Raw genomic sequence first — 24,249 nt, forward strand, 5'->3', positions numbered from 1 at the left:
CTCTTCCTTTCTCCTTCTCCTCCTCTCTTCCTCTCTCTCTTACCATCACTCCTACTCTAATTTCCCTTCCCTTTCTTCATCCTCTCTATTGCTGTATCCTTTTATGCATATGGACTACTCAGAGGGCTGAAAAAGTTATTTTTGACTGGTCCTCACACTTTTGACCAGTCCTCGAACTTACGACTGTCCTCACATTTTACATTTTTGCCCTATCTTGTCATCATGGTGAAGAGAAGCAGTTGTGAAATGAGTGACATGGTTGTTAAGAATGCTGCACGGGCATAAATGTGAGGATGGTCATAAGTGTGAGGACCAGTCAAAAGTGCGATGACCTGTCAGAAATGACTTTTTTCAGCCCTCTGGTTAGTGCTTTTGTGCATATGGACTACTCAGAGGGCTGAAAAAGTTATTTTTGACTGGTCCTCGCACTTTTGACCAGTCCTCAAACTTACAACTGTCCTCACATTTTACGTTTTTTGCCCTATCTTATCACCATGGTGAAGAGAAGTAGTTGTGAAATGAGTGACATGGTGGTTAAGAATGCTGCACGGGCATAAATGTGAGGATGGTCATAAGTGTGAGGACCAGTCAAAAGTGCGAGGACCTGTCAGAAATGACTTTTTTCAGCCCTCTGAGTAGTCCCTACACATAGCCATGGCCACCCGGTCACATGACCAGCTAGCCATGCCCACCCAGTCACATGACCTCCAAACCACGCCCACAAAATAAGCCACACCCACAATGGTGTCCCTCTTTACCAATATTAAAATCTGATCACCTTAAACTAGGACCTAAAAGAGATACATTGAAGGAGTCTTTAAGGGTTATTAGGACAATGGATAAGGAATGAGTTTAAAAGGATTTGTTGTTTTTATGAATTCTGAAGAAATAATTGCAAAAATAGCTGGCACACCAATAAGCTGTTCAGCAATACAGCAATCAAACTGGCTTTGTTGAGAGGCCTGGTGGCATTGGAGGCACTTGACAAAACAAATGTTATGTTGTGGAGGCATGGAGTGTGTTATCAAAAATCCATAGTCATTACTTGGGTGAAAATTTACCTTTGCCCTTGATATTCTTCTGAAAGAAAACTCTGTGGATGATATCACATGCTACTGCTTATGCTCAGAGTCAGCTGGATTAATTGGAAATGTACCACTTCTTATTTAAAGGGCTTGGACAAATTTCTGAATATTCTTAGAATTTCAGTGGATCAGCTTATTGCACCTGATGCATGGCTCCCAATACACACATCCACACCCCATGCTAAAAGGTGTGAATGTTGAACTAGAGAAAATGTGGGAGGATAGTATTTTAAAATGCATTAATTCATCCAACATATAGAATACCAAAGAAAGATACTAATGAAATCTGTCTTCGTAATGATCAGAGGTCATAACAAGATAATAGTGCGAGACAATCATCCTTTACCAACAACGTGCAACATTTTGATGCTAAGCAAGGTGCATGGAGTTTTGCTGATTTGTTGTGACCAAGGATTTTTGGCAAGTAAAATTGGGTCCAATATCTCACAATTTGACAATCTGACAAGTGCCATATTTTTTATACTTTCTATAAATTTTTGTTTAGATTCTTAACTATCTCAGATATCCTCCCCACCCATCCGGGGGGACCCGGGAAGGTCTCCCCGGATGGACCTTCTCCTGTAGAATTTCCTAGCATTGTGAGTTATATGGAAGATTGTTATCTACATAGCAACTGTTAAGGAGCTCTAGAGTAATGCCACTTTGATCTTGAAGAAATGTTTTATCAGATGTTTTATGGAATTAAGTCTGCAAGCTCCAATTTCTAAAAAACTGGATTTGCTTTATCCTTTTTTTTAGCCACCTTTAGCTGTCTCAATATATTTATTCTTAATTATGCAGAAATTTCAGAATTGCTGCACCTGGTGACTTGAAAAGAAGCCACTTGGCACTGGCTTTCACAGCTATATCTGCAGTTCAACAATTGAAAGATGGATTATCTAAGGAACCTTTGTGTCTTATTTAAAATCTGAGTGCATGAAATTTGTGGTGATTGTTTATAGTCCTATGGAATTAGATGCCATCTTGCTACAGATTCAGAAAGATCAAAGAAGTGTGTTTCATATATTATCAATTTTCTTTCTGGAATAGAGGAAATAATGTTTGGAAGTTTGTGGGCTATAATGTCTTGCTTCAGATTTCAATCATACACACTCATACAGTTGCTATGGAAATTACCATGTTTTACCTCAAGCTGAAGAGATAACAGCAAGCAAAAGATGTCAACAAAACAGAAGCTTGCCTGAAGAATTTGTTTTTAATAGAAGGATACAGAAAAATAGTCCAAATTCAATCCACAGTTCTGAGAGCAAGGTCAAGGTTGTCATCTAGTTCAAAATTCAGAAGTTCAAAATTTCTTATATGAACAGGATTCGCAGGTATGTCATGCAAGAGCCAGAGATCAGATCAGTCATAGCACTTTTTTTGGATAGCTATTTTTATCATAAATCAAGTTTCCCCCCTCCCTTCTTATAATAAAATATAACACTACAACTCAAAATAAAACAAGCAATTCCAGGCCATTATAAAATTGGTAGTTAGAAAAATAATAGTGGCCTCTTTACTGGAATTTTGTCTCTACAAAGATAGAAGGATTTTACTTTGTTTCAAAAAGCTATGGAGAAAGAAAGTGTTTCTTTCCTAGGAAAAAAAAAAAGTAACAAAGTGATAGCCTAGGCCTCAGTGTTATCTTACCCACTTGTTTTATCTTCTCAAGGAAAATGTTGGGATTACTGGGAGATACAATACCAATTTGCTTGTGATAAGAGTGATATTAGCAGTCAATACCACTTTACAACTGGTTCATTAATCAGGTTGCAAAGGCATATCATGAGATGGGAAAATATTGACTGTTTTTCCCTTGGAGAAAACAGAACAGCAGCCTTCTGCTCAAAGCATGAGTTTTCGCAAATAATTTCTTTTAAACTTAAATGAGAGCATCCTTTGAGTTTTTATATCGAGCAATTGTAAGACTAAGGATTATTCAGACAAGTGTAACTTGCAAAATATTCAGGAGTTATTCCAGATGAGATTCATGTTCATATTTTTTGCATCTCTGAAAAAATAGTGTGCATGTAAAAATATCTAGTTGATTTTCTTCCTCTTCCTCCTCCCTGCTTTACATTTGATAGAACATATATTCTTGTCTTTATTGCAAGATAAACACTTGAAGCCTCCTATTAATATTGTTCTGTGAACAAGATCCTGTATACAGATTCCATGACCTTGGTGATAAAAACTTAAATGATATGGTATTATGATGCAGAATTATCAGAGGAACTAGAAAGCACAAGTGTAAATATACTAGTATTTATTACAAGTAATAAACCTGTTGATTTTTGTTTGAAAGTTTGCATCTATCTTGTAATTTGCAAATTACAAGGTAAAGAGAAAAGGCAGAGGATAAAAAGGTTTTCACATAATATACTGTACTTCCCAAAAAGTTATCCCCAATTAATTTTCTTGTTTATCATTCCCTTAAAAGAAGGAAGAATTTATGCAGTGTCACTAGTCCCAGGTGTTTTATATTTAGTGATTGAGCTGAAACAGAATTGTTTATCTGAGATGCCTGAATGTATCTGTGAGAGTCACACTCGAGGTCCCTTTTTCAGGTTCAATGAAGTGGCTAGACGGCAAAGGTTCCAATACTTGTATTAGCTGTGGGAAGGGAATGGGATTGATCTTGACCTCAAAAGGAGTGACAGGAACTTTTCCCTTCTTCTCCTTCTAGCCCTATCCCTATGTTCCATTGTCCCCAAAATCTTTCTCCTCTTCCTTGAACTGGAATGAGTCCTTTTCTGAATCATGGAGCACTGAAAATAAAGTGGAGAAGCTAGTTGTGCAGGTTCCCTGTTTTGTGTTTTTGTATATTCTGTAAAACAGTAGGATGCAGAATAATGAATTTATGTTAGAGGAAGGCAAAGTCCAGTAAGAGAAACAATAGGGCCAATTACATGGAAAGTGGTGAGCAAAGTTCAAGCAGGGCTAGGCATTCATCACTGAGTAGGAGGCTCCTTCCAATTCTAGGATCCCGTCTATTTGTTAACTAGATAAATATAAATCCTCCACCTCCCTCTTGACTCTGCATGGCTAATGATGAAAAAAGAAAAACAGAATAAAGACAACCATTTAAAAAAATAGGGCAGGACAAGAAACAATGGTTGGAAACTAATCAAGGAGAGAAGCAACCTGGAATTAAGGAGAATTAACCAGTGGAACAGCTTGCCTTCAGAAGTTGTAGGTGCTTCATCATTGGAGGCGTTTAAGAAGAGACTGAACAGCCACCTATCTGAAATGGTATAGAGTCTCCTGCTTGAACAGGAGCTTGACTTGAAGACCTACAAGGTCCCTTCCAGGTCTATTCCATTCTATAGCCACAACATCACACATTCAAATTAATTCTGAAGTACTACTGCCAGAGCCCCCAACTAGAAGTAAAGCCAGGTGTTTCATACCATGGAAAGGCCAGCAGGGGTAGTGCAAGTCAGATCTCAAGTGTGTACGTGTGTGTGATGGTGGGTGTAATCCAGAGGTCAGGCACCAAGGCAGATGCTGCCTAAAGAGGAAGGAGCATCTGTCATCAACAAAGGCTGTTGCCTGATCACTTCTGGTCTGACCCTGAGCCAACCTTCAAAAACCAAGGCAATTGATTCTGTTAATTCTAGCGTGACATTATGTTTGAGAGTTTGGGTTAGAGGTTTCGGTAAAGGGCACTTTTGAATTTAACAATAATCTACATATAACTGAACACATTTCAAAATTTAGTTTGCCTGTGGTTACATCAACTATATAGTCAAGTCTAGAGGGATGTGTTCTGCAGGGTTTCTCACACTTAATATGCAAGCAAAAATATGTTGGAGACACATCAATTTGTAACTGCTTCTTCCCAAAGGCACCTCAGTTATGCATTATAGACTTGTTTCTTCACTGAAGCAATTACAGGTACCATAATACAAACTTTTAAAAAATCTGCCCATTGGAATATCTTTCTCCTATTGCATGCCAGGAGGGGGGTGGGGGATCACCCACAAGTGTGGCCACACCCATAATTCTATGCACCCCACCCCCGAAAACAGCTTCCCCACCCCTCTGGAGGCCCTCCAGAGGCCAGAAACGGCCCGTTTGCCAACTTCCGGTGGGACCGGAAGGCCCGTTTTTTGCTGTCTCCAGAGGCTCTCTAGGAGTCTGGGGAGGGTGAAAATGGCCTTCCCCACCCCCCCCCAGAGGTCTCCTGGAGGCAAGAAATGGCCTGTTTGTCAACTTCCAGTGGGCCGTTTTCAGCCTCCAGAGGGCCTCCGGGGGCATGGGGAAAGCCGTTTTCACCCTCCCCAGACTTCTAGAGAGGCTCTGAAGCCAGGTGAGAGAGAAAAACGGGCCTACCGGGCCATCACGTGCCAGGAGCGGGGGGGGGGGGCTGTCATACACATATGTGCAGGTGCAAAAAGGTTAGCCATCACTGCTATAGTAAGGTGACCAGATTTTAACATTGGTAAAGAGGGACATTGTGGGCGTGGCTTATTTTGTGGGCGTGGCTAGCTGGTCATGTGACCGGGTGGGCGTGGCTAGCTGGTCATGTGACCGGGTGGCCATGGCTATGTGTATAGGGTAAGGTGAACAGATTTTAACATTGGTAAGAGGGACACCATTGTGGGCATGGCTTATTGTGTGGGCGTGGCTTGGAGGCCATGTGACTGGGTGGGCGTGGCTAGCTGGTCATGTGACCGGGTGGCCATGGCTATGTGTATAGGGACTACTCAGAGGGCTGGAAAGTCATTTCTGACAGGTCCTCACACTTTTGACTGGTCCTCATACTTATGACCATCCTCACATTTATGCCCGTGCAGCATTCTTAACAACCATGTCACTAAATTTCACAACTGCTTCTCTTCACCATGATGACAAGATAGGGCAAAAATGTAAAATGTGAGGACAGTCGTAAGTTCGAGGACTGGTCAAAAGTGCGAGGACCAGTCAAAAATAACTTTTTCAGCCCTCTGAGTAGTCCATATGCACAAAAGGACTAACCAGAGGGCTGAAAAAAGTCATTTCTGACAGGTCCTCGCACTTTTGACTGGTCCCCACACTTATGACCATCCTCACATTTATGCCCGTGCAGTATTCTTAACAACCACGTCACTCATTTCACAACTGCTTCTCTTCACCATGATGACAAGATAGGGCAAAAATGTAAAATGTGAGGACAGTCGTAAGTTCGAGGACTGGTCAAAAGTGCGAGGACCAGTCAAAAATAACTTTTTCAGCCCTCTGAGTAGTCCATATGCACAAAAGGACTAACCAGAGGGCTGAAAAAAGTCATTTCTGACAGGTCCTCGCACTTTTGACTGGTCCTCACACTTATGACCATCCTCACATTTATGCCCGTGCAGCATTCTTAACAACCATGTCACTCATTTCACAACTGCTTCTCTTCACCATGGTGATAAGATAGGGAAAAAAACGTAAAATGTGAAGACAGTCGTAAGTTCGAGGACTGGTCAAAAGTGCGAGGACCAGTCAAAAATAACTTTTTCAGCCCTCTGAGTAGTCCATATGCACAAAAGGACTAACCAGAGGGCTGAAAAAAGTCATTTCTGACAGGTCCTCGCACTTTTGACTGGTCCTCACACTTATGACCATCCTCACATTTATGCCCGTGCAGCATTCTTAACAACCATGTCACTCATTTCACAACTGCTTCTCTTCACCATGGTGATAAGATAGGGAAAAAAACGTAAAATGTGAGGACAGTCGTAAGTTCGAGGACTGGTCAAAAGTGCGAGGACCAGTCAAAAATAACTTTTTCAGCCCTCTGAGTAGTCCATATGCACAAAAGGACTAACCAGAGGGCTGAAAAAAGTCATTTCTGACAGGTCCTCGCACTTTTGACTGGTCCTCACACTTATGACCATCCTCACATTTATGCCTGTGCAGTATTCTTAACAACCACGTCACTCATTTCACAACTGCTTCTCTTCACCATGATGACAAGATAGGGCAAAAATGTAAAATGTGAGGACAGTCGTAAGTTCGAGGACTGGTCAAAAGTGCGAGGACCAGTCAAAAATAACTTTTTCAGCCCTCTGAGTAGTCCATATGCACAAAAGGACTAACCAGAGGGCTGAAAAAAGTCATTTCTGACAGGTCCTCGCACTTTTGACTGGTCCTCACACTTATGACCATCCTCACATTTATGCCCGTGCAGCATTCTTAACAACCATGTCACTCATTTCACAACTGCTTCTCTTCACCATGGTGATAAGATAGGGAAAAAAACGTAAAATGTGAAGACAGTCGTAAGTTCGAGGACTGGTCAAAAGTGCGAGGACCAGTCAAAAATAACTTTTTCAGCCCTCTGAGTAGTCCATATGCACAAAAGGACTAACCAGAGGGCTGAAAAAAGTCATTTCTGACAGGTCCTCGCACTTTTGACTGGTCCTCACACTTATGACCATCCTCACATTTATGCCCGTGCAGCATTCTTAACAACCATGTCACTCATTTCACAACTGCTTCTCTTCACCATGGTGATAAGATAGGGAAAAAAACGTAAAATGTGAGGACAGTCGTAAGTTCGAGGACTGGTCAAAAGTGCGAGGACCAGTCAAAAATAACTTTTTCAGCCCTCTGAGTAGTCCATATGCACAAAAGGACTAACCAGAGGGCTGAAAAAAGTCATTTCTGACAGGTCCTCGCACTTTTGACTGGTCCTCACACTTATGACCATCCTCACATTTATGCCCGTGCAGTATTCTTAACAACCACGTCACTCATTTCACAACTGCTTCTCTTCACCATGATGACAAGATAGGGCAAAAATGTAAAATGTGAGGACAGTCGTAAGTTCGAGGACTGGTCAAAAGTGCGAGGACCAGTCAAAAATAACTTTTTCAGCCCTCTGAGTAGTCCATATGCACAAAAGGACTAACCAGAGAGCTGAAAAAAGTCATTTCTGACAGGTCCTCGCACTTTTGACTGGTCCTCACACTTATGACCATCCTCACATTTATGCCCATGCAGCATTCTTAACAACCATGTCCCTCATTTCACAACTGCTTCTCTTCACCATGATGACAAGATAGGGCAAAAATGTAAAATGTGAGGACAGTCATAAGTTCGAGGACTGGTCAAAAGTGTGAGGACCAGTCAAAAATAACTTTTTCAGCCCTCTGAGTAGTCCATATGCATTAAAGGATTACAGCAATAGAGAGGGATGAAGGAATGGAAATTAGAGTAGGAGTGAGGGTAAGAGAGGGAGGAAGAGAGGAGGAGAAGGAGAAAGAAAGAGGAAGTAGGGAGGAGAAAAAGAGGGTGGGGGGGAAGAGAAAGTAAGAAGGAAAGAAAAGAGAGAGGTGGTAGGTTTGAGGAGAAAGATTGCTGTACAATAAAAAAGATGAAAGGGAAGAAAGCCAACCCCAAGCAAATATAAAGATATTAAGATAAAGAATGAATTGTTAAACTTTAAAGAATAAAAGAGAACAAATATGAATAAATAGCAATAATTAGAAACACACATACAAACATACAATGTATTTTCTTTGAACAGAATATTTGGCTGGTTCACAAATTTAAACAGCGTTTAGTCATTTCAATTAAATTTACAATTTCTATATTTCCTTTTTGCCATATTTATTCCTCATCTATTTTTTTAAAAAACCAATATTACCCTTCATCCTCATCTCTAATCTTAATCAAATTCAATTTTTCCCTTCTATTCTATATTATACCCCTTCCCATTATCATCTATTTTTATATCCATCCTCACATTGTTTAATTATGTAATTATGTAATACAGTTGTTTAATACAAATTCAACATTTTAATATAAATCAATTAGTTATAAAACTATCTTTTTTGTATATTAATCAATATGAGCATGAATATTCCAATTATTTCCATGCAATCCAATTTCTTACAAATCAATTAATTATATTTACCAATAATAATAAACCAAATAATTTCTCCCATATATTCCTCCGAACCACAACTTAACCATTTCTGCTTTCAACACAATATACAATTAATAGTATCTCAATTATTACAATTCCCTAGTTAAATACAGCTTTTTTTCCTTTGTGTTTTAAAATCTTGAAGTCTCCTCCTAAATTTCCCATTGTTTGCAGTTTTTCACCTACCTTTTTTGGGGAGGAAAAATAAAAATAAAAATAAATCTCTCTCTGCCTCATTTTGTCACGCTGCACCAAAGACCCTGGTTTCGGTTTTGTTTCTGAAGCTTAGCTAGGGGAAAAAAAAACTGCTTTACACTGATTGCCTGTAGGGCGGCCCTTTGAAGCCCCGGGCAAGAGTTTAAACAGTTTTTTTTTCTTCTAGCCATCAGCTGGGGCTCAAGAAAAATCGGGACTTTTTTGAAACGCCGCGGGACGCGGGACAAATTGCTCAAAAGCGGGACTGTCCCGCCAAAAGCGGGACGTCTGGTCACCTTATGCTATAGGCTTTAAAATATCCAACCAATTTAAAACCATTCTGGCCCAGAAGAAGGCAGTAACAAACGACTACTGCTTGCTGCCAAATTAATTATATGGATGTGTGTGGGAATTTATTAACATTCTAATAGAAACAGAGGAATTGAGCAACAGTCTTTTGGAGGTCTTAATGGAAGTTTCATTAAAAGAATTACCATCATAACACTGAACCATACCAAAGAGTAGTAGCATACCGGCATATAGAAACACTCTCCAAAAACAAAACATTTTGTATGGGGACAAATGCTAACTCCATTTCCCATACCCATTTGCTTTTATGTAGCCTGCCTTTTCTTTAGGCTCTATTTTGTCTATTTTACTGCTTCATTTGCTTCCTTGTGTTTGCCATCTCCATTCGTTTCTCCATGTTCCTTAGGCTTCTCTTAGTTTGCTTGCTTTATGCTTCTCATTGTCTGGCTAGGATACCCAGCAGATCTATTTGGCCTACATACTTCTTAAACTTTTCTCAAGATTGGCAGAAGTATTGTCAGGTCCCGGTTAAATGAGAGTTCAAAATCACATATAGCAATGCAAAATCTTCTTTATACAGTGTGTTTTCTTGGAAATAGAGATAGCAGTTCTCATATTTTCTGTATCCAAGTTTAGCTGATATTTTCTTCTCCAATAAAAGCAAACTGCTACTGAGAGTTTAATATATTCTCTTTCCTTCATTTTCATAGGAACATGAAAAAATAGTTCTTTTAGATTTTGGAATAACATCTACTGCTATTGATTTTTGGACTATTCCTGATGCTCCTCAATATTCTTTCCTATTGTTGAAGTGATTTGCATGAAGATAAGCAAAATTGAACTCTGAATTGTGGTTGTGTGGTAGTATATTAAATGAGCATGGTGTTGACAGTCATTTAAAAAAATACATCAGAATGAGAAGAGAAAGGCAGTCTGTTAATAGTATCTGTTCAATGTTAATAATAGTTAAAAAGACACACACACACACATATTGTAAGGCACCAGAGAAAAAAAGGCAACCCCAAAATTAGCCCTCCAGGAGCAGCTGTTATTTCATCTGTGGCTAAAAGTTAGAAAATGGCAGGGTTCATTGCTCACAGATGGAAGGTTGCAGAACTCTTCTCCCTCTTTATATTCTCATTGGTCTACTGGTAGGAGACTGGTAATTTAAAACAGAAATACTCGTTCCATTATTAATGGAATGGGATGGAAAAGGATGTTAATAAAGAGATGCTAATAAAGAGATGCTAGTATTTCTTCTTGACCTCATTTAGGGTTGACGAAAGAATGGAATATTAATTTTAACACAGAACAAATGGTTTTAATAGATCTGTTTTTTCTGCTTCTACTCCTCATCACCCCACTCATTCTTTGCCATTAGTTACACTTAGATCGTAATCTACCCCTCCAAAACCATGAAAAAAAGCTTTACACGATTTCAAAAAGATTTCAAAAAATAAAAGGTTAAGACATCTGTTATATCTCTCTCCTTATAATTAGTGTCTTGTTCATCCACTTTTTTATATAAAGCAACTATTATGCAAATATTCAGCAATTTTGTTTCAAGTCCTCTTTGTACTTGGATGAGCAATTTTGTGTAATTCTAATTCAACTGCCTCTATCACATCACCCCATAATTTTTTTCCTGTTCTCTTCCACCCTTCCATCTTGTATTTATGATGATGGTGAAGATGATTATAATTTTGTAGAAGAAGTGGTTAGTATGAAATATGTTTATGCTTAGTGAATCAAGCTTTGAGGTGTTCATATGAAATAAAGTCACATCACAGTCACATCCTCTCTTATAGAGGAATCCTCACTTTCTACCCCTTTATACAATAGTATAAGTAATTTGTAGATCTATGTAAATTAAATCTGATCCTATTCTAATTACTCATTCGATTTGGTAAATCAAGTTGATTTTATTTAATTTTAGTTATATTTCCTTTTGCTTTTCATCTTTCATGTCTTTCATTGACTATTTATTGCTATCCTCTCTGGATAATTGCTTTCATTGTCAAACTGTTCTAACTCTTATGAATATTTTTTCTAACATTCAGTTGGAATTTGTTTTCTTGTATCTTAATTCCATCATGTCATGTCCTGCGCACTGGAATGAGAGAACAAGTTTCATCTTTTTATCTATTATTATATGAGGTGTATAAATAATTTTATCAATCTTTCTTCATAGGTTTAGTTTCTAACCCCCAACCATCTTTGCTGATCCTTTGTGGAACTTTGCTGAATTCTTTTTTAAATTATAAAACCCACAGTAGGGTAAGGTTCTGGAAGTAGGGTCTGACAGATAAAATGAAAAGAAATGACTACTTCCTGTAAATTGAAAATTATACTTTGGCTGGCGCAGCCTAGAATTAAATGTGTCTTTTTGTGTAACATAGCAGGACTTATACTGAATTGATAATCAACTTCTATTCCAGTATTTTTTCTTCTTTTTCAAACCAGGTATTCCACCTATACCTGGGCATTGATTTTTGTTTCCTAACTGAATGTTGTATCTTATACAGCTTTGATGAGTGTTCCTTCAAACACTTTATCCCAATCATTAATGAATAGGATGGCCCAGGACTGACCCTTGTTACATCCATTTGATCTTTCTCTGTTTTTTTAAACTGTCTCTCAGTATGATTTTCAATCCAGCTATGTATTTATTTAATAATGATGCCATCTAGCACACACTAACTAGGCAGTATATCTTGGAGTACCTTGTCATATGCTTTGCTGAAATCAAGATATATTAAATACAGATAGTCCTCAAATTATGATCAATCACTTAGCGATTGTTCGAAGTCACAGCAGACATCTCCAGGGCTACTTGCAATCCAGATTTGAAGTTCTGCACCACCACCCCTGCAGTTGCATGATCTCATTTTGGATACTTGTCAACCATTTGTGGCAAGAAAACACCCAGTGTGGACAATGGATTTGCTTAATGACCACCATGGTTCACTGAACAAATGCCACAAAAAAGTTCACAAAATCTTGGACAGCCACATGATGACCTGCTTAATGACTGACATGACTTATGACTGTAATTCCAGGCCCAATTATGGTGGTAAATTGAAAACAACTGTAAGAAGATAGTTTAAAAGTCTCACAGTAGGAAGTCCTGCTTTTCTGTTCTCTCTTTACTCTTAACTCATTAGTTTTATTAAAAAAGATTGAACTAAAGTAAGAGTGGGATAGCTCTGATTTTTATTTGATATTAGCATTTTGCCATCTTCATTAGCAGCTGGTATATCTGTTTTCCTCTTTTATTTTGAATATGCCTAAAGATGCCATTCTTATTCTTCTTTGCTGATCTCAACTCATTCCAAACATTTACTTTTGTGACTTCATCAGAATCAGAACAGAGCTGGAAGGGATCTTGGAGGTCTTCTAGTCCAGCCCTCTATTCAAGCAGGAAACTCTATACTATTTTAGACAAATGGCTGTCCAGTCTCTTCTTAAAACCTCCAGTGATGAAGCACCCAAAACTTCTGATGGCAAGCTGTTCCACTGGTTAATTGTCCTTGGTATTAGGAAGTTTCTTCTTAATTCCAGGTTGCTTCTCTCCTTGATTAGTTTCCATCCATTATTTCTTGTCCTGCCCTCTGGTGCTTTGGAAAATAAATTGATCCCCTCCTCTTTGTGGCAGCCTCTCAAATACTGGAATACTGCTATCATGTCACCCCAGTTCTTCTTTTCCCTTGACTAGCCAAACCCAAATCCTGAAACTGTTCTTCATATGTTTTAGTCTCCAGGCCTTTAATCATCTTAGTTGCTCTTTTTTGCACTTTTTCCAAAGTCTCAACATCTTTCTTGTAATGTGTGACCAAAACTGGTTGCAGTATTCCAAGTGTGGTCTTATTAAGGCTTTATAAAGCGGTACTAATACTTCATGTAATTTTGATTCTATGCTTCTGTTTATACAACCAAGGATTGTATTAGCTTTTTTGACTGCTGCCACACATTGCTGACTCATCTTTAAGTGATCGTCCACTAGAACTTCAAGGTCCCTCTCACAGTTATTGTTTTGGAGCCAGATTTTGCTTAATCTGTACTTGCACCTTTGGCTCTTCCTGCCCAGGTATAAAACCTTGCTTTTTTCCGTATTAAATTTCATTTTGTTGGTTAGGAGCCATTGTTCAAATCTGTCAATATCTTTTTGGATCCTGAGCTTGTCTTCTGGAGTGTTGGCTATTCCTGCCAGTTTATGTGTGGGGTCACAGCTCATCTGTGGAGTCCTGGGCTAGCTATCTTTATTGTTCATCCATTTTTAATATGTGTTCTTTTAAAAAATTCTCTAAGCTTTTTATGCAGTCAGATTAGTTTTGTTTGGCTCCAGAGAATTATCTGAATCCTTCAGATCTCCAAACTGAATATTTACCCAATCTGTTAATCAGTGAATCCAATGTAGATCCTAGTGCCAGTCTGTGACATTTCCATGCTGTTATACCCATTGCAAAATGCAGAACATCCTGCTATATCTGTGCCTTGGAGGTGAAGGAATAATAATAGATGAGAATTTTTTTATAAATTCAGTAAAGTTGAATTAAGATATCATGGGAATGCAGTTAATATTGTACATAGTCCTTTCTCCTTCAAGCAGGAAGAAAAATCCCCATAGAGAGAGTTCTTTAAAAGAAGATTGTATAACTAATCAAAATGCCAAAGCATCTAAGTTGTGCTTCTAAATCAGATTGTACCTAGAAGTTTATATGTTTTGGTTTCATGTCAAATACATTTTTTGCAATTGGATAAATCATGAACAGTATTGAAATTAGATTCTTCTGGGACCTTGGAGAGATGACTTTTCTGTGGCCATCCTTGCCCTCTCAAATAATCCCACCCTCAACTCATTTAGGAAATTCTAAATCTGTAGCTCTTTCAGCAAGCCCTGGGACAGGGTGACCCTGTACTGACACTGGGATTTTATTTCTTACTGATGTCTTTCCCCCAATGTAGTACTATATTGTTGTTTATTACTTGTTTTATTGTTTTAATATGCTATACACTGCTTGGAGTTGGTTGGAGGATTGAGGTGATTTATACATTCAACAAACAAACAAGAAATAGTTTGCTGAAATCTGTTTTCTCTGAGGAAATTCCATTAAAACAGTGTCTATTCAGCAAGGTTTTCTACAAAAACATATGAAGATTTTCTTTTTAAAAAATTCTGAGAAAATTGATGGAAGGAATGATATGCAACAATAGTAGTTTGGGATTTAAAGTAATCCACATATCCTTAAATAATGCAAAAAGAACAAACTATTAAAAATCACATTACAAAAACATTAGCAATATAACTCAAAGAAAGAAATAAAATTAATCATCCATGAAATGATTAAGAGAATAAAAGGTACTAAAATAAGGGCAGCCAAGTATCTCTGGGAACAATATTCTATAATCAGGTTAGCATCAGCAGAATAGACCCTATTATCAGATAGTAATCTAAGCATCGCTATAAGATGAAGATCTTAAAAGAATGTGCTGGCTCACAGGGGAGAAAATGGACTTTCCTGAATTTCTTATTTAGCAAGTCTATATTTAACTGGAAGCAGAGAATATCCTTTGTATTAGAACACTGAGCTGTAATTTCAATTTCAATTTTTTTTTCTTTTAGGAAGCACTTATAATGGCAAGTATGGACCATCCACATCTGGTTCGGTTACTAGGAGTCTGTTTGAGCCCCACCATCCAACTAGTTACTCAGTTGATGCCCCACGGTTGTTTATTAGACTACGTGCATGAACATAAAGATAACATTGGTTCCCAGGTTTTGCTGAATTGGTGTGTTCAGATAGCCAAGGTAAGTCATTATTTATGCGCTAGAACCTGTCACTCATTTTCACTTTAGATTTCATATTGTTTTGAGAAATGGGGGGGAGGTCTAGGGTTTGCTTTGTTTTTAAATTATTTCTGTGTAGCATTAGGGTAATTTATGAATTGCATGGTTCTAACTGTAAAGGACAAGGGAAATTTCAAATTCTTTTACCAAATTATTATATATTTTCTTCTGTTGAGTATTATACCCTTCATTTTTAGTACTGATATAGTTATTTTTCTGAAGCAAAATTAGTATCTGCCAAATTATCACTTTTTGAAGTTGTCTAATACAGCGTCCGCAACCTTTGCAGGTTGGCAGCCACAGGAGAACCAGGTCACACGAGCAGCAAGCTAGTGTGCTCACACGCATGTGCAGCTTGACTTGCACAAGCAGCGGACTTGCACACATGTGCATCTTAAATTGGGCTGGCTCTCGTGCAAATTGAGCTGTGTTCATGTGCTGGCCCACCACTCAAACAAGATGAGCTGCAGGTGCATGCAGGCCTGCCAGCCCTCCGCTTGTGAGACCTAGTTCCGAATAGGCCATGGCCCGGTAGTGAGGTTGGGGACCCCTGGTTTAATAGAATATAATTTTAAAAGAAGATATTCTAGATTGCTGGTTTATAGATAATGTTTGTGTATAGAAGAAATAGTTGTATTTTGACAAATTTAATCACCCATGCTTGAAACAGTTTGACAAAGGAATCCAGAGGAATTATTAGCTCTATGATAATACTAAGCGATATATCAGACTTACGTAATAGTGAATGATCATCTTTATCTGTTCATATTTTAATTACAATTTAACTAATTTATACTAATACATAAACTGAAATGGTGTTATGGGCCATTTCCATAATTGTAATATCTGTACTTTTCAGTGTTATAGTTCAGACTGAGCATATATAGGAGAGAAATGTACAAAGAGATGTTTTTGTTAGTAAAAAAAAATTGGGAAAAATTGCTTATATATTAGGCGGTTCAGTTGCTGTATGTTTGTTGTGTACTATATGTTAGTATACATTACTGCTGTATGTTATATATACTATATATGTTCATGATAATATTTTTTATTTTTTGCTTTTCTGGACCTGAAAATATCTGGTTTGCAAAGGAAATAGTTTATTACATAATAAAAATGTCAACTGGTCTACAATCAACCCAAGTGCAGTTATCTTTTAGATTTTATACTTGGGCCAAACAGTTCAGCTCAAAAAAGTTGCATTTTTTGATTTTGTACAAAAATGCCCCAAATGATGTATTTTTTTTTTCTGGGGAATTCATTATAATATCAATTCCCAAATTCTCAAATCAAGTCTGTTTGATTAGAAAATTAAGTGACATTCAGGGGTTTCCAGAGAATCTTGCTCCTTTTGTGTATTCAACTTTGCAACAGGAAAAAGGATGTGGCTTGCCTTGTGACACTGTGACACTGCTTTTCTCAGTCGGACCTGCTCCCCTTGCCCTTGCATTCTGCTGTGACCACTGCTGGTCACATTACAGATTATGTGAAAAGAATGTCATATTAAAATATCTTCTGGACCCAATTGTGTAAGATTAATTTCTGCTGCTGCAGCCTCAGAAAGTGAGATGTGAATGCCTGTTTATAAAATGTTAATACCAGAAGCCTTGAAAGTAAACTTCCACATCCCTTCCTCAAAAATGTTCCCTAGGCTCTTCCATTTGGACATTTTCTTCCAAAAGACTAATACTGCCTTTTGGGTGAGGTGGTCAAACAGATGATAACCAATCAACTTCAATAGTGCTTAGATGAAAGGGATTTTCTGCACTCAATTCAATCTGGCTTCATCCTTGATTGACTTTATATCTGATCTGTACTGGAACAAGAAAGGAGAGCATAGCCCTGATGATTTACCTGGATCTCTTGGTTGTTTTAGATAACATCAATCATTACATTCCCTTACAACAGCTCTGTTAAATGAGATTTTGGCATTTATGATACAGTCATTCGTCTCCTTTATTTGTAAGCTACTGTAGGAAGTCATTTAGGGGTTTGTAATAATTAGACTTCAGATCCATTTCAGCAGATGAGATAAGGCTGTGATCAGAAGTATCACTCAGAGTTGAAGACAGACCTATTGATAATTGGATCTAATAAGAGCTTTTATAATTATATTTTCTGGACTTACAGTACCCAATGACTGCATATTTGGCTTGTTAAAGTCAACCTTTGTAGCACATCTAGTCTATATTTTGGAGCATACCTAGTCTATATTTTACCTCTAGTCAATGACTAGAAGCTGGTCATAAAACAGATACTGTTAATTTTCATACAGTTTCATTATAGAACCATTTTGAAGTTAAAGTACAAACTGATGAATAATTCAGTAAACTTTTTTAGAATGCAGTTTTTCTAAATATTATTTCTACTTATGGTGGTAAACAAAACAATTCACTTTTGGAGTATGTGGCCAAAGTTGCTTTGCCAAACTGCACTGGATTTACTCTCAGGTGTAGATTTCCTAAAGCAGTTTGGCAAGATTTATTGTGCCTATCTAGAAGCTGCCCAGAGCACAATCCAAAATATCCACTGACCCTTTCAGATGGTTATTTGTATGGCCTGAAGTTGTTTTGGATGTTTGCTTTTTATTAACTGTATCTTTCTCTACATCAGTTTCTGGTGACAGTTTTTTGTGCTGAGGCTGAAGAAGAAGGAACAAAAGGTCTTTACTTTTATTGTGAATTTTGTTATGTGAATGGTTTAAAATGAGGTTATCTCTGCTGTAGTAGGCATCAGTCCTACTGTGTTTGTCTTTGTCTGCTTTTGTGCAGTGTTATTTATTAAAGCTCCTAGTTCAGATAAATTATTTGGCATGAAAGTTCCTTTCCAGCTGTCTCAAATTGTGTATGAAAAGCTACAAATACTGGAAAGAATCTCACTCTGCCAGGAGCAATATGCTTCTCCCAATATCATTTTTGGAAGGGGGTAATTAGTTATTATTAAAGACTATCCAGTTAGGATTGAGATTTTTGTTGTCATTTTGTACATCAATAGTGTTTATATGTTTTAAAAACAAAAGAGGTATTGTAATACATGTGCCAGAAGTTTTCCTTTCCTAGAAAAGTTTACAAAAAAATGTATGTGTTTTTGTATGCCATCAGACTCATAATGCAATCTGTTTTTGCACAGAGTTTTCCACAGAGTTCTTTGGGAGAATAGAATAGAATACTTTATTTAGCTAAATGTGATTAGACAGTCAAGAAATTTGTCTCCAGTGTAGAAGCTCTCAGTATACATACAAAGCAGGGGTGTCAAACTTGAGTCATCACAGAAGCGTCATATGACGTATCAGGGCATTTTTCCCCTTCGCTAAACTGGACGGGGGGTAGGGCCAGCATGTGACGCATCTGGCCCACAGACCACAAGTTTGACACCCCTGATGCAAAGCAACAGAGTAATAATAACCATCATAATAATACCAATAAGAGGGGGTAATACAAAAGTTAAGACGGATAATAATAATTACACTACAGATGTAAAACATGGATAAATATACATAGACATTAGACAGTACTGTGAGAATTAGGTGTTCAGCAGAGTAATAGCATGAGGGAAAAAACTATCCCTGTGTCTCGTTTTGTATGCAATGCCCTATAGTGACATCCTGAGGAGAGGAGTTGAAACAGTTTATGTCCAGGATGTGAGGGGTCTGTAGATATTTTCTTAGTCCTCCTTCTGACCTGTGCAATATACAGATCTTTTATGGAAGGCAAGTTGCAATTTCTTGTTCTGCAGTCCAAATTATCCATTGAAGTCTGTACCTGTCCTGTTTGGTTGATGTACCAAACCAGACAGTTATAGAAGTACAAATGACAGACTCAATAATTTCTCTGTAAAACTGAATCAACAGCTTCTGGGGTAGTCTGAACTTCCTGAGTTGATGTTGCGCCTTTTAAATGATGGTTCTAATGTAAGGTGTCCATTTTAAATCCTCAGAGATTATAGAACCCAGAAACTTGAAGGTCTCTACTGTTGATACTGTGCTGTTGAATATTGTAAGAGTTCCTTCTAAAATCCACAGTCTTATTCCCCAAAGCCAAGGTATAGTGGCTTTGATATTTATGAATGTGTCCATCACACTGTTTAATCCTTAAGCTAGATACCTTCTTAAAAGAGCAAGTATTCTACATTCTCTCTAAAATAATTGTTAAGTTTAGGATAGATACGTATGAGACATATCCAAATTCTTGGTTTGAGGCATGTAACATTACCAAGTTTGTCAAATTGCACAGACATGGACTCTCATTGCAATAAGAAGTTTGATTTCATTTAGTTAGTTTTAGTCTACTGTACATATAGTTTTGTGGTGTAAGACATTCAAAACATGTCCTTTTTGGTTGTCCTGGAAGCTGATGAAAACCATATGTCATGCTGTTAACTGAGTACTGACTTGCTGCTGTCATACCATATCCATCAAGGGTAGGTATAGCACAAATGTGTGGAATTGATGCTCTTAAGGGATAAACCCAATGAAATTAGTTAACCTTGCATAACTTAACTGTTACTTTTAGATTACCATATCTCTATGCATGTTAATACTGAGATCAAGATATTCACCTAGTATTCAATAGGATTTCCATGGTTACACTATCTTAAAAATCAAGTTCAAGGAACATTATAGCATTTCCTACACCTCTCCTGTGTGAATCAGCAGCCACAGTGATTAGCACAGAGAGAACAAGCCTTCACAGTTAAAATAGTTTTCTAAGATTAGGGCCATTTGGCTGTATTGTTAGAGAAGAGCCTTTTTCCTTTTATTCTCCTTGGCAGCATTTGATTGATAAGCAGGCTAGTTAAGAGCAGCTTTCGTTATTTTGAAGCAGCCAGGAGTGAAAGATGGGCAGACTGTGCGTGCAGTAGGAGGAAGCAAGGGTGAGCAGAAAGGTTGAGAAGAGGTGAAGGGATGTAGCTGTGGTTCAAGGTCTTTCTTTTTTATAAAGCAGCTCTGGTTTACAGCTTATAAAAAGCCTGCTGGGGAGTGTATAAAGGATGAGGTTAATGATGGTCATCTATCAGCTGCTCGTATCTGAAAGTTCAAGATGTCTCTATTCCCAAAGTCCATGCCATGACAGGGCTAATTGTATAATTATTATGCTGCACCAACAATATACTTAAGCTAGTAAGGAGCAGGACTAAAGGCTATTTAATTGCCACTCTGGGAGAGTTCATTTACCAAAGCAGAAGTTTACTAATGGAGGGGCTCTGATAAGAACTGTAGTCTATAGCACATGAAACCAAAAGCCTACAGTATCCAGCTCTACAGTTTTTTCAGTGATAGTCTTCCCATTGTGCTCCAAAGGATGTTGGTTATGGGGTGTGGATCAATCTCACTATTTCCCCCTTTCTATGGAGTCTTCATCTAAAAGCTTCAGGCTTGTACTTTTTGACTCTCCCTCTGCCATCTTTGCATTAGGCAGGCAACTTACCACCCAGCTCCATCCCAGTCATACTAGGGATGGAGCAGCAGGTCTTATTTATCTTATCTTATATATTTATATTTGAAGAATAAAAATGAAACAAATTAATTAAATACATATAAACAAAAAACAGAGGTGATGCAGAGGGGCAACTAAAAAGAATCCTTTCCCCGCCAAATGTCCCTTAAACATTTGTTTCTGTTATATACCCATCTTTCTCACCTAAGTGACTGGGAGGGCTATATCATTCCATTAGAAGGCTGAAACAAATAATTTCTTGCCTATTTCTGGAAAACAAGAAAGGCCAGTATAAGCTTTTCTTCCAAGGATACAACCAGAAATGCCCCATCCCTAGTGGTCCTTTGAACTCCCTGAAAGAGTGATGGGAAAGGAGAGGCCAAATGGGAGAGCCAAAAGGGATGGAGCTCAGTGGGGTTTTGGAGTGGAATCTGGTTTCACTTGAGCCTGGAAGAAGGCTTATACTAAAGAGGAGTCATTGCCCCAGATCAGGCCAGATCATTTGCAGAACTAAGGGACAGCACATAAATAGGACAAGGAATTAAAGGTAAATAAGAATTCATACTTCCCTGCCTCTAAGCAAAAAACATTTTCATAAGGTGGGAGTGGGGATGGAGGGTGGGGCGCTATCTTGGTCCAATGAATCAAAAAAGCAGCAGCTACTGAATAGGCAGCCATTATATTGTACATCTTTTGAAGCATGGTAACTATGAACAATTAGATTTAGCAAAGAACTCTACACATTTATTTCCATTTTTAAGATTTCTATTTCCATAGCCACATTTTGTATTTGTTTGCTAAGATGTATAACGCAATATACGGCAATCTATGGACATTTATACTGCCCTCATAGCATCATCAGCTATCACTGGAGTGATATAATGCCTGCCTTTATTGCTATTATTTTGGAACAATGATGGATAGATAATACTACAAGTGGCTATAAGTTGCTAGCAGGGAAATAACTTAAATTCGATAACATGTACAATAACTCATAGCATTTTCTGTATTGTACATTCCTAAATCTGTTACTGTGTTTAGACATTTATTTTGGTAATCTTGTCACTCAAGGGAAAAATGGGGAAAAGGAAAGAAAAATCTTGTTCGATATAATACACAGCCTACTTTTGCATCAGATGATGTGGTCCAATTTGTTTATGTACTCTCTGCACTCATAGATGGTCAAGTAGAAATTTAATATTATATTCTTACAATTTAATATGTTTAATATGAGGCTATCATACAATAGCTGTACTCACAAAGTAGACTGTTTGTAAATCTGTTTGTAATATCTGACAAAGATCATGAATTTATTTCACAGTGACTGAATGTGAGTGTCTTTCTGTTATGTGTCTAGTGTTTCCATCTTTAATAAAAAACATGTAATGGGATTTATTTCAAATAGAATGGTTACACCACAATGTCAATATGGGATGGTAGACCTGAAGCCTTCTAGATATGCTGAGCTACAACTTTCAAAAACTCTAATTGGCAAAAACAATAGATGCTGAAGCATTTATGGAACTAAAAAGTTTTTTTTTTTATATGCCGCCCTTCTCCGGAGACTCAGGGCGGCTTACAATGTGCTCAGCAATAGCCTTCATCCTTTTGTATATTTATACAAAGTCAGCTTATTGCCCCCACAACTGGGTCCTCAATTTACCTACCTTAGAAAGGATGGAAGGCTTGAGCCTTGGCGAGATTTGAACCTGCAGTAATTGCAGGCAGCTGGTCTTAATAACCAGCTTAATAACAGGGTGCCTTAGACCACTGTACTACCAAGGCTCTCCATATTCCTGGTCTAAAGAGGAGTAATACGACATTAGAAACCCAGTAACCATCCCTCATAAAGTCTCTTGTGGTACAGTTGCTGTTGCAGTTGCTCCCAGAAGTTTAATATGAAAGTAAATCCTGACTAGGAAAAAGACTGGAGCGATATCAGTTCCCATCTAAGGACATTCATTGAAGAGAGAAGACAACACTTGCTTCATAAAAATAAAAGAACCCTAACTAAAACTTACTGGAGAACTTCATTTTTAAGGATATGCATGATAGGGCTCTCTGAGAGACAGGATGGCTACTTCTTTATTTTCCCTGAATTCTGGAACATGAACAGGTTTCAGCAGACTGCTGAGTCTTGGGAAAATTCACTCTGGGTGTGGATTTTGATCTTATATACTTGTTTAAACAAATAGCCTAGCAGAAGGAATGGGGACAGGGATGGATTTGTCATACTTGTATACTATATTCAATGTGATATTTCTGAAGAAAATTCAGCCATCCAGTTTTCATCATCACTAAGTAATAACACTGACTTGATAAATATGTGTGTAAAATTGTAATTTAGTGGACTGAATACTGTTATTTCTAATAGAAGCCAAGTGCCTAGTCCCCCTGAGTCTTTTTGAAACTACAGGACTCATCAGACTATGTTCCTCTAATTACTACAGCATTATTAATTATGGCTAACACATTGCAAAGGAGGGCAGCCATTATGCCCTTGGAGAGCTGCCACTGAAGCATAGCATCCAATTACAGTAATTAAGAATTGTAGGGTGGGATATTTTTTGGTTCATTCTTCTCTATTTTCAAATTTATTCTTCCTCTTGTATAATCTTGAACTCAATTTTCTCAACCTTTTTGACTTTTTACCTTTTTTCTGTTTATTCTACTACCTTTTTGTTAGCTAAGCTTGTAGTTTCTTTCAAGGTAACTTTGATTTTCTTTTTCTTTTATTTTGCCATTGATCACCCTTTGTGAGGTTTTTTTTCCCCTAAAAGCTCATTTCAGTTAGGATGTTTATATATATATATTAGGGATGGTGAATTGGACCACCCAGATCAGGTTGAAATTCAAGATTTAAGAATGGCAAGATTCTAGAATTGATTAAATAAAAGATTTATCTATAAAGTGTATAGGGGAAGCACTGCTTGCAACCGCTTCACTTTTAGGAACAGAATGGGATGAAACTAGATATCTGGGTTATCACCCATGGATTTCCTGTGGATAAAGAGAACTGCTCTGTGTCTTTCAATCACACATATGGGGAAATGTGAATACGCACAGTGACCTATATATTATGCCTATTTTCAGCCCTAGGTCATTTTTCCCCTACATTTTCTATCTTGAAATGGCAGTAAACCAGGACATCAGGTGTGGGGAATGCAAGAAAGAGGTTTGAGGGGCAGATGAGGCTTAGATTGTCATTCTGCTTTAGAGAACATCCAACCTGCAAGTTTCACTCAGAATTTTGAAATGGGGATGGGGATGTTCTGAAAGATCTGAAAGATAGAGATAATGTAGGGATTAATAGGGACTATAAATTAGGTCAAAGAAAGGGATTTAAAGGGAGGTAAAAGATTATTTACAAAACAGCAAAATCCAAGGGTTTTCCACCCCTCTGTCTCTTCGGTCTAAACAAATCCTAGCAGAAGAATCAGCAGAGAAATAACCCCTAAGCATGGTGATGCTATC

At 37.8% G+C, this 24,249-nt stretch overlaps 1 protein-coding gene across 1 annotated transcript in view; it reads left to right on the top strand.

Annotated features, from left to right (window-relative positions):
* Window positions 1-24,249, top strand: part of ERBB4 (erb-b2 receptor tyrosine kinase 4) — a 584,656-nt gene that overhangs the window by 421,082 nt on the left and 139,325 nt on the right. Inside the window, 1 exon segment of the mRNA XM_070933199.1 lies at window positions 15,116-15,301. Coding sequence (XP_070789300.1) covers window positions 15,116-15,301 — 186 coding nt within the window.

Source organism: Pituophis catenifer, unplaced genomic scaffold (assembly GCF_029215685.1).
Source record: "Pituophis catenifer annectens isolate HBS135680 unplaced genomic scaffold, rPitCat1.0.hap2 SCAF_1, whole genome shotgun sequence".
Lineage (NCBI taxonomy): Eukaryota > Metazoa > Chordata > Lepidosauria > Squamata > Colubridae > Pituophis > Pituophis catenifer.